This window comes from Clupea harengus, chromosome 7 (genome assembly GCF_900700415.2).
Source record: "Clupea harengus chromosome 7, Ch_v2.0.2, whole genome shotgun sequence".
Classification (NCBI taxonomy): domain Eukaryota; kingdom Metazoa; phylum Chordata; class Actinopteri; order Clupeiformes; family Clupeidae; genus Clupea; species Clupea harengus.
In genome coordinates this window covers 20,419,546-20,432,045 of record NC_045158.1, presented here as the reverse complement: position 1 = coordinate 20,432,045, position 12,500 = coordinate 20,419,546, and the positions used below count along the sequence as shown (strand labels likewise).

Below are 12,500 nucleotides of genomic sequence, written 5' to 3'. Positions count from 1 at the left end.
ACAGACTGTGCTATAAGTGCTATATTTACAAGCTTTGGGATCCCCAGGCTCAAATGACTGACAGCCAAGAGGAGATTGAGGGAAAAGCAGATGAGACACAGAGGTAAGGAAAGGAAGGGATTTTTATAAGCATTGGAGGGCAAAACTCTTGCCAGTGTCAAATGTTCCAGTGCATTTTCCTTTTTCAACTGAAGAAAATATCAGTAATATGAATGAAGGAAACTCAGTCATTTGTTAATTCACCTAACACAACTTGCTCACAATGGTATTCAGACATTGGCGAAGTAGTGATACAATGGGCAAACCATAATACAGAAGACGTCAGTGGATTGTAATAAGGTAATCCACTGACGTCTTCTGTTTTATGGTTTTCCCATTGTATCACTCTAATGACCGCCTGTATGAGCTGTTGATAACATTTTTTTTTGAGAAGTGTGAGGAGACAACATCCCTCCAGAGGATGATATAATTTTATAATTTTAGCACTCTAACTGCAAGGGACCAGTTACCATGGCGGTGATGCCGTAAATGCAGTATATCTCAGTGTTGTGTTTCTATATGCATTTAGACTATTACGGGAGAATACCAAATGAGACAAAGAATGCTTCCTGCCAGAGAATATTGTCTAGAAAAGAATCATTCAGTGGTATACCGGTACGAATATACCGGTATATCCATATATTTGATGTGCATAATTACACCAACCTTAGGTGCCCCACTGAAACATAAAACTACTACCTAAGACCACCTCATAGCATCATTTTAAACAGGAGCATTAGGAATAACTGTGAAAAACCCAAACAAATCAGATAATTGTATATGCAATCTGTTGCTCCTCTGCAATGACAAACTTGAACAATAATGACATAAGTCAGATAAGAGTTGGAATAGGACATTATATGGATACACTCTGAAATTCAGTGGTATCGAAGACGGCAGATGGCCGCTTCAACAGCATAACCTCAATCTACTGAGAAAGCCCAGTGTTTCAGCAAGAGAGGATGTAGTCTTCAAAGACAGTCTCTTCAAAGCCAAAAACAGACCAAGGGACGGGCACTATTTTCAATTAATTCAGGGAAAAACAATTAAGGGGAGAACATGCTTAGCATCTGACTGATGCAAATTTACACTTCACAGACAGTCTGTGATGTCAAACACACACACACACACACACACACACACACACACACACACACACACACACACACACACACACACACACACACACACACACACAAACACACAGGCATACATACACACAAGCATACATACATAAACACCAAAGGCCAAAACAATACAGTGTCAGAATGTGAGGCACAATTACAGACACAATTATCACACATACACACACACACACACACACACACACACACACACACACACACACACACACACACACACACACACACACACACACACACAAACCTCTAAATAAATGTAGTCTTCTTTTCAAAACAGAAGATGCCCTAGTCGACCCAGCTGCCCTGTCATGGAAATTACACTGCCTAAGAACACATACATCAAACGTTTATAAAACTGGTCAATGTGACACTCAACCCCTGACCACCTACCCATGACAGTCATGAAGACACAACACAAGGACATTCCATTTAACCCAATGAGAGCACCCAAGGCAGCAACAGAGCCAATCACAGCGTATCGTATGGTCACTGGCAGACTAGCTTTCATTCATATTTGATGCCATTGATTGGGCGCCAAGCAAGATGTGTGATGCGCACACCAGGGAGAGGATGCCACTACATATTGGACACAGAATCGTCCAAAGGTCAACCCAGTCAATAGCTCTCCATTTGCAAACCATGAGCTGCTTTCACTATGAGGGTCTCTCAAAGCAGAGTAGCATTCTCTTCTACCTTTGAGTGTTGACACTGTATTTCAATGCATTTACCCCCAGAGTAATGCACATAAACATAATTCCCAAGGCTGACTCAGACATGCCTACCTCCCACTAATACATACTAGATTAGCCAGCCTGTCATAGCCTAACAAAAAACGTGATATCTTTTGTAGTAAACATGGTGACGTGACACCTGTTAAGCAGGGTCTAGATTCAGTGCCCCTCTATGTTTGGAAGACATATCGACCAAGACAATATTACTCCCAAACATGAGTAGTTATAATAACTGTAGGTATAATAACTACAGCATAAGACTAGGCTTTTAAGTTTGCCACCTGTAGCATGGCAATTATTCAGCTTCCTATTTGTATGCGATTATATAACGCTCCAAAGTGCACCTCGATGGAGGTTTAGGTTTGTGTTATTATTCAGTGGTGCAAGAAATCAATATGCCTACCTGTCCAAAAAGGGAGTTAAGAATTGGACGCAAATTAAAGTCAGATTCAGAAGATGCTGCGCTGGATCTCCCGGAGTGGCGAGAGGACCTGCTGGAGGATGCTGGAACTGGTGAGGACGACGTCGTAGACAGCGGGCATATCTCCCCGCTTGAGGATGAACTTGGTCGAGTTTGTTTGCGTGAATCAAAGAATAACGCCGCCTCATCTGAACCCTCGGTAAAGGACTGGGTTCGACTGGGCATTCGAGGCGAATTACAGTATTTGTGTTGAGGCTCTGGCGGCAGGTTATCCCGCGCAGCTTTGTGATGGTGATGGTGATGGTGGTGGTGGTGGCGATGCGAGTGTCTGGATGGCTTGCTGTGCTCCCTCCCTCCTCGGCTGGCATCCTGCCTCTCCGGGAAGTCCTCCTGGCTGTGCCCTGTGGGCAGGGGACCGTGGGAATTGCGATAGTGTTGAGACTGGCTCTTCGTCCCACGCCTTGCAGCGCTATCCCGGTTACCGATGACTGAGGGGTGGCACAGGGGTCTTCGCAAACTAGCATCGCCTTCAGCCGACCAGAACGACTCCTCTGCGGTGCTGCCAGCTACCTGGACCGTAGGGGGACGATGCTGAGCCCGCCGGGATCCCCCAGGTTCGGGGAGATGTGTCGATCTTCGGTTTGCGCCCGAAGATCTCAGCAAGGAGGTTGTAGATTCGCTTTTCGGAAGTGAGAAGCTCATCGTAGGCTTTCAGTTGTTCGGATTCGTCAGCGTTTACACGGGGGCTCGTCAACGCAATGCCATATCAATGTATTTCACAGATTAAGTCGACTGATCGAGTTTACAGTGCCATGGCAGTCCGACGTAGTCCCGCTTTGACATTTTTGACGGCGCATGATGCGACCGAAGAAGCCTTCTAAAAGTTGGTCTCAGCCACCTGATAGCTCAGCAACGCTGGACCGCTATTCTTGTACAGGTCGCGTAGAGATGCGTGTGGGTACAGCATTTTTATGAGAATGAGCTGAGGAAGGGAGGGAGAGAGAGAGTAGGGGAGTGAGGCGGGGTAAGAGGTGAAAACAGACCGTCATTTTTTCGCATGGCATCACTTAATGAATGCCTATATTCTTGGCGCACTCCGTGTCTCTCGCTACGCAGGAGGCGCTTGTCGTGACCTCGGATGTGCTGCAGGGTCAGCAAAATTAACGCTTTGTACAGTGATAGCTACACAATAGGGACACGGACAACGACCTGTAATTAACTGGCAAGAGTTCATTAAACACCCAAGGCATCCCTGCCTCTTTCAAGGTCAAAGACAGGCAGCTACAGTCTACCTTATTTACATTTATTCCATGTTAACCTATATGCAGTGATACTTAAACCTTATTATAAAATATGTAATACGAATTATAAAACAAATTTCGAAGCAGGACTATTCATTTGTGTTTTTGTTTTGTTGTTTTGCTGTGGCGCATGTTGCCTAATGAGAGGTACATTGCAGTATGTTCCCCTGACGACAGCCTCTACCACAGCCCTCGTTTGTTTTTACAGTTTAGTGAATATTATCTATTATTTATTGAATATTATATTGAATATTATTTTAATATTTATTGAATATTATTTGGAAGGGAAAGGCTTCTGGGACACAGTGGTGATAAGTTTGAACTAGATATTTTGAACTTGACCTGGATGAGCGTTTGCAGACCTATCATAATTTGAAAAAGAATATCAACTTCACCTTGCAGATCATCTTGGGCAGCCAAACAAGTCAACATGGACATGTACATGTACAATTAAAGACACTATTAGACACTATTACACTGCAAACTATCTCATTGCCATTCTTTCACTTCAATCTCTTCGCAGAAATCATTTTTCGCCCCAACAACTCTGCACTGCACTGATGCATTTTCTGCTGTAATGCCCCCCCCCACCCGCCTTCGTTCCAGCATCTCCAGTGGTGACGTCAATCCCAGACATCCCCCTCCACACAAACACACCATCACTTCACAGTTGACCTTGCAGCGGTGGATTTTTCTGAAGGCAAACACATCAAGCATAAAAGTTCCTCTGCATTAACCCCCCACCACACCACACACACACACACCCTTTCAAACACAAACCACCATCTCTCTATCTTTCTCTCTCTCTCTTTCTCTCTCTCTCTCTCCTCGCATCCACAGACTTCTGCTTCATTAACTTTAGCTCTCTAAACTCGGGACATCTGTGCTCAGGGGCTCTCTGCCGCCCGTCTCTTCTGCGGTTCGGCCTCACACAAAAAGTGACATGTGAGCAGAAACTTCACTGCTGCTTGACTTGACTGAGTCGGTGACGCTGGTGAAGACAGGACGCGTGTCCCCGGTCGCCCCCTCTCTAGCGTTACGCTGTTTAACGCAAACTGATTGAAGATTGAGGATGATGATGAGCAGACCGCAGTCGCTTCCATGAGCCTCCGCCCTGCTGACAACCCTCATCACATCTGCACTGTGCTCACTCAGCAGCCTGAAAGGGCCCACAGGAGCAAAAAGCAAGGCTCTGGAAACACTGACTATGTGTGTGTGTGTGTGTGTGCGTGTTTGTGTGTGTGTGTGTGTGTGTGTGTGTGTGTGTGTGCGCGTGTGTGGGAAGGAGGGAGGGTGTATACAGACAAGTGGTGTGTGTGTGGGGGGTTGAAGGGTGTGTACAGACAAGTGGTGTGTGTGTGTGTGTGTACATGTGTGAGAAAGAGAGAGAGAGTGAGTGAGTGAGTGAGTGTGCATGTTTTTGTGAGTGAGTGAGCCAGCATATTTGAGTGTGTGTGTAAAAAGAGTGTGAGTATGTTTGTGAGTGTATGTGTGTGTGTGTGTGTGCGTCTATGTGTGCGTGAGTGAGCTGAGCCTGTGTTTATTTTTGAGTCTGTTTTAGGGGACATGCAAATGCACATTTCTCTCTGCAGGTCCAATCTTGTCAAACCCAATTTGCTATTCTGGAGAGGGCCAGTGATGAACCACAGCCAGGGGACGAGGCGCCTATGCTCACTTCCCTGGCAGCATTACTTCAGGGCCGAAAGACTCTAGATGAGGTCGACGCTGTCCCTAAATATTGCATTAGACACACTTTTTCTCTCTTGTGGAAGGCGGGCATGCTGTGAGTTAGTCTGTCATTCTTTTATAGAGAGAACTTTCTAGAAGCAGACATGTAAGCTACAGGAGTAGTCTAAAACGGAACCCACTGACCCAAGGCTTTAATTGCTCTTGAGAAGCTCAGTATTGATTCTGATGTGACCAAGTTTATTAAGGGCTTAGGTGTGCTGTTATACAGAAATATCAGTATTTCTCATTACCGGGGTGTAAAGTATAATATCACATCCTATAATATAACACATTATTATTCACAAAATAAAATGTTGGGGGAAAATGTAATTGTGGAAGCCATTATTAAAATATATTTTGTCCTACCGCATCCCTGATGATTGGATGCTGTCTACAAAAAATAAGAATAATTACATTCTAGTTCAGTTGTTTATATAGCCTAGATTATAACACAGTTGTGTGTTCCCTATATGGCAGCTACCCATTCTCACATCATGCATTAGCATCTAATTAAAGCTTAACAACCAGTTAGGAGTTCTTAATGATAATTATACTGTTTCATAATTACTATAACTTCAGTTTAAGGGTTCAGCCTCAGCTTGGTTGCCTGAAAACCATCTTTGGATGCAGGTCTCCCCCTGAACAACTGATTTCTAAGCAAATTATATTGTAAGTTGCATACATTATCATGTTCATAACAAAAAAAAGAATCATGAAGAGATCCTGAAAAAAAATCAAGGTCCTTTAGTCACTCAGGGATTACGTCATTTATTTAGTGAATTTACCAATCCAAGTTGAAAGTTGAAACAATTATATGTGAATATGTTATTTGTGTTCAATGCTATTGCATGTGATTCTGCAAAAATGTTGTTTATATTTGAGCTGACAAAAAAAAAAACATCAAAGTTCACCAAACACTGTTAATGACTCAATAATATATTAATCAAGTCCCTTGTATTAATAAATACCTTGTATGAATCATGTTGTTATGTAAGCAGGAACATGGCTTTTCTGTGTTTCTGTGTGTGTGTAACTTAGATTATTAGGTGCCATTTAGTCTGCATAAGTGTAAGAGCATGTTTGGACCAGAGGTGATAAGAAGGGTCGAACTGTGCTTCTTTTTACCTTGTGTAAAACTGACATCCTTGCAAGACAGAAAGCATAGTAAGATGACCTCGGACGTCAGAGACCCACCACGTGGTTATCCCTGCTGACAAATTGTTTTGGCGTCAGAGAACGCTAACTTATTTCTATGAAAACCTTGTGTGATGTGTTTAATATGGCTTCTCTCTCGTCTGCTGCAGTCTGGGAGTGAACCCGGGCTCCCTCTCTCTCTGAGAGAGGGCCTGTGCCTCTCTCTGACGTGCCAGGACGTGGGTGAGCACGACAGGCTTCTTGTTGTTGTTTAATAAATATACTTATATGCAACTCCGGAGTCCTGAGATAACTTGAGTGCCTTATGTGCATAAAGGATAAAAGCATGCCCAACCCAGTCTAGGCCTGTATTCTTCCAGCACATATACGGGAAAAAGAAACAGAAGCTGACCCATAAACACATAGCAGGTCAGCCCAAATAACAACTCAGCTCTGCAGAAAGTGAGCCTAAAGGGAATTATACTACTTGTTGTTCATTCAAAACACATAGCAATGTCTGAGGCAAAGTCTCAACGGGTTCACGTGATGTCAAATATACATCTCACTATCAAATCAAATCAAATCAAATCAAATCAAACTTTATTTGTACGGCGCATTTCATTCCAGGAGGTAACACAATGCGCCTCACAGAATAAAAAAATACATAAAAGGGTTTACAAACACTTGTAAAGACACACAGATTTTCAAGAGATAAATAAACAGGAAATTACTTACTAACCACACTGGACATTTATGGGTAAAATGCTGGACATTTATGTGTAAAAATCTGGGTTTCCTTCTAGCCTCAAGCCTGTTATGTTCCTCCATCAGACACTTTTGTGTTATTTGGAAATGGCCCAACCCGAACCTTTAGTTCAGCATCCTGATGTCTTCCAAAAGTACACCTCCAAGCCATTTCTTCAATTTACAAACAGTCAAGCGTTTAAAAGCCAGAGTGGAAATGAGGTTTCTTCACACAGCTCAAGGACATCTTTTGGGCTTTTACCAAACGTTCAGAACTCACGCCACTTGTTAGGTTTTTGCTCTTTACATATAACTGTCATTGAATTATTTGGAAAACGTACATCAACTGTTTACACTATCAAGACTTAACACCCATCTGCATATCAGGTATCTAATTACAGCTAGCAGGATCTGTATTCAGTGGCATTTGTTATGGTTCTTTGAATTTGAAATGTCTAAATAAACAGATGTGATGGTGGACATCAAACTACTTGTTGTAATTAAAATATAAGGGCTATAGAGGTTTTGTTCCTAAGGGGGTGTTTTTTTTCTTTATGGAGAACTTGTATATGTAGCCTTGTCATTAAAGGATTTCACCACCATCCTGGTTTAAGATTTCGCCATCCAAGTCAACCCTAAAACAAAAAGGAAAAAAGTCTCATCCAAAACTGACAAAGGTAGATATGGCCCCAACATCCCATATGTGATATAGTGTGAATATTGCCCACGGAGAGGATAATAATGCACTTATTTACACATCGTCCTCTTGGGTTTCGTGGGGTCTTGTTATGCGAGGACAGGAAGCTGGGGGGTCTTATTATAAAGGGGAATATGAGGGGTGACCCAAGGGGAAATGTTATGATTAGTGTTGTGCGCTGATAAATAGCAGTGTTCAGTGTTCAAATCACATTCTCAGTGTTCACATTCAGTGTTCAAATCACTTTCTCGTAGCCAATTACAACGAACAAAAAACATAAAAGCAAATTGGTCAAGTGTTGGTCCCATGTTTCGTAAAGCTTAATTAAAGATCCACCAATTTGTCCATGCTTACAAAAATTATATTTCTGTGCACAAATTCATATCTTTCACCATAGTCATGCAGTATCATCCACTACAATGCACGGATTTGCCAAATTAACTATAACTGAGTAAATTCTCTGAGATCTTTGTTCAATGTTGTGTTTATAATTTTGTTTGGTATAAAAACCAGGGACACTGATGAACCACACATTACACAGAGGGTACTGTGTCAAGATGGGGAAGAGGTCAGTCCCATGTCATGAAAATAAGGAATGGTTCAGGTGTTCAGGTTCAGGTTGGTCCTAGTGTCTTTGCACCCTGTAAGAAAAAGGATGTTTGTCAGGTGGTTGATTTATTGCACTAAAGTGCAGTCACAAAGATTCAGTGGTGCAGAACAACAAGCATCTCCAACTCTAGCCATATATACGGTTTAAGACGGTTTAAGACACCTCCTAGGCTTTTAATGTAAATGAGCTAGGCTTCTAATGCAAACAGGTCTGGCAACCTTTTGTTGTTCTGTATGATAATCAGGTTTCTCTGACCCTCTGCCTGAGATGGTTCTCAATGGCCTGCCCCCACTCCCATACTATGATTAATTGCAGTCACTCACAACTCAGGTGTCTGAGCAATACCAGTGTGGGGTCCTTTCCTTTGTTAACATGATAAGATTACCATTTTGAAGATTATGCTGACCAACCGTTGGTGGTCACAGCAGCTGCTTGTTCATGAATCTCATGTTCACTCACAGGAAATACTGTAATTTCTTACAATCCCCACAAGGAATCATGTGTTATAAAAAATATAATTCATTTTTTTAGTGTAGCTATTTAAAAGACAAAGAAGCGTAAGCCATAGCAATATCCTACTGGCTCTTGAGCAACCTTTGAGAGACAAATTTGAATAACAAATAAGCCAAATGTGTAGTCAAATAAAATGTGCATTTGCATTCTCCCACAATGGTCACAGTGTATTTGTGGATGATACTGTGTACCCCACATTCAGTATCAGGTAGTATGAAGCACAATATCGATTTCCTGGTTATTTGGGCATTTATTTATTTCTTGACTAAACAGATATCTCATCCAGCCTCTTTGTCACATCAACCCAAAGGATCAGTTCTGTGTGCTCATGGCATGGCGAGTTAGTTACCAGTTACAAAGGTGGTTGTCTTGTTGATTAACTTTATTATGCAGAAAAATATGGGTATGTTTGATAGAGAGTATATTCCCATAGAGTATGCATTTTTTGACGTCACCTCCTATTGACTTGCCTTTACTCCATTCTCTAGGCAACAGTGAAATGTCTCCACAAGAGGCAAAAGTGATCCCTACTGATCACTGTGAGGTACTGCAAGCAAGTCTTTCTGAGAATAGTCTTGCTATTCAACCCTGGGATCACTTCCCAATATGAAATGAATTAAAACTTTTTATAAACATTGGGAATGTGAAGTGATTGGGAATGTCAAGATGCCCCCTAGAAGCTTATAGAGATGTTTCCTCATCAGTCTGTGCTGGGTACCCCTACAAGTTGAAGTGAGAACATTAGTATCAAAAGCAAAAAGTGTGGTTGTTCACACCCTCCAGGATAGACAGGATAACACCAATGTTCCTGATATATCAATTTACAAAGGGGACTTGTGTAGAGTAAGGTATGAAAGGGGATCTCACTTCACTAACAGAATCAGCTACATTTTATTTCATTGTGTTATACAGCTTATTTTATCTTGTGTTTTATTGATGATTATTGCACGCTTGTATTGATCTCATGTGATGTAAGGTGACCTTGAATGACATAAAAGGCACCACTAAAGAAAATGTATTATTATTATTATTATTACCTTTGTGCTTAGGGACAAGACTCTTCCAAATAAAAGGCTGACTTTGAAGATGTGATGCATGGTTCCAAGTGCTTGGATGTGCTTATTACAAGACAAATAGACAAACAGACACACATATGGATGTGACTCTGGATCTAGTCAATGCCATCTCTCTAACAGATGGCCACGAAGATGTGCATATGTCATTGGGTGACCACAATCCAAACAATAACAGTGAGTAATCCTAAAATACACATCCCAGAGCCTGCAGCACGATAGCTCATGTAAGCATCTGTGCTCAACAGTGAAGCTCTGATGTAAGTGATGAATTTACACATTGTTATTAGCAGAAGTGTACAGTGCATTTTCAGACAAGATACTTTTGGCATATACTGTATGTCAAGTCACTTCATATTTTTGATACATTTTGACCCTTTACTAAACATTTTACAAAAAATAGAAACCAAAAATGCCTCTGGCCTTTGCATGTAAATACGATCAGTTTGAAATTGAGTTCCTATCATGCCTATTTTATTATGCCTCAAGAAATGAGAGACAATTATGCAGTTATACAGGGATGTTAAATAATAAAACCAGATGGGTGTTGGTGCACAAAATATAGAGTAGACTGCAGGACTGTTTGGCCAAGCAAAATGCATGTAAATTCCTGATGCTTCGGCTTCCATGGTGACACATGTCAATTGTGACTCACTTGCTCCCTCACTTGTTTATATAGGGTAGTGCTGTACATTGGAATCTGCCCAAGTAATCCATATTCTGAAAGATAACATCTGATCAAATTTTATCCAACTCACCACAGGGCTCTGTCATGATGACATTATTTATGTGACTAATTATGTTGAGCACACTGCATACTGTGATATAAAAACATTATGGTCAAACAAAGTCATTACGGTATTGGGGATCAACTCATCTGGTGCACTCAATAAACTGCGTGGGTGCTGCAATTTAAAAATATCTTTTTTGCAAAGTACCTATTTGGACTAAATTATCTAGTATTTGTTTTGACAGTGTCTGACGACATTGCCATTGATATCCACATGTATCTCAACCTAAGTTCTGGGCAGATCATATGAGGCCCCTGAAATTCTACCAGATAGATAGAAATATATCATATGAGAAAATGGCAGTTTTGCTGTCTCATGCCGCCTCTATTACACATTTGAAATAACAGAGGCAATGCTGTGCTATCAGTAACACCCGAGCTCATTTAGACTCTCTCTGGCAGATACCACAAGGGGGACATCAAAGCACACAGATGTAATGACACGACTTCAATCGTTTTAAAAGTGACGCAGAAGCAAGCTGATATCTAATGGGGAGCTGCAGTTCTTACGAGCAGATTAAAAAAAAAAAAAAGCTGATGTCTGTTATCGCATTCATTTCCAAACCGATTCCTACTTAGACAGACAGCTTGTCTCCGAAAACAGACCTTGTTCCAACACCACTGTACACATTTTCAGTAGAATTAAACAGAAAATTTCACATCGTGTGTAGCCTTCTTTACATACGGATGTCTGTCTATCTGGCAGTAGCAGCAACATCATGGTGTAGGCTAAAGAAAAGCAACAGGGACATTAGTTCATCTTATAATAACATCAGGCATTTGCCCGGGGAAAGCCACACTTTTAAGACTTTGTGAATTAGGCCACAAAATCAGGATAGCTTGTCCAAAGGCTAATCCTGACAAGCAACAGCTATTAATAGTTCATATGTGTATTTCTCACCAGTGCACTCTCTCTTACAAGAAGCATTCAGAGAATTTCTGCAGCTGATCTTTTGATCTTTTCACACCTGAATGAAGTTGGAGGCCTGAACTCTCTCCCTGAACAGATGGTTAGTTTTTTTTTCATGTCAGAGAGGGGTGAAGAATGTGAAGAAACCTGACGTCCAAATGTCTCAGCATTCATATTTGCTCTCATTTCAGACGCTGCTAGTGGGTGAGGATAGGTTTCTGTTATGGGTAGTTTTGCCTGCATGGTGTGGAGCTGTGAGCTGATGCTCTGAGACATCTTGCCTTCTTTCCTTCCTGGTGAGAGTGATTGACCATATTTCAGTTTTCACAAACAAAAACAATAACAAACACGCTCTGGAGTGAGTGTAAAGGGAACACTTTTTATTAAACCTACCAATTTACTTAACTGTTTTCCAAGTGAGATCATGGCACAATACTGATGGAAGAGACAATTTTCAGAATTGATTTGCAACGGCAAAAAAGCACAAAACAAAATGAAATTGAGTACTTGTTACTTGAACCACATCATCAAACATCTGCATTGTTTTTTTTACAAAAGGAATGTATCAATACCACAAAATGATGCAATCAACTTGTTCTTAGAGAAGACTGATCAGAATACAGGACAATTAAGAGTTAAAACCTAGCCCATTTAAGAACTGTAACAT

At 41.4% G+C, this 12,500-nt stretch overlaps 1 protein-coding gene across 1 annotated transcript in view; it reads right to left on the bottom strand.

The window, feature by feature from the left end:
- The window catches only part of cabp1a (calcium binding protein 1a), a 17,928-nt gene extending 14,599 nt beyond the window's left edge, over positions 1–3,329 (bottom strand). The window contains exon 1 of the mRNA XM_031570794.2: positions 2,316–3,329. Coding sequence (XP_031426654.1) covers positions 2,316–3,035 — 720 coding nt within the window. The 5' untranslated portion in view covers positions 3,036–3,329. The remainder of the gene's footprint in view (positions 1–2,315) is intronic.
- Positions 3,330–12,500: the final 9,171 nt, after the last annotated feature.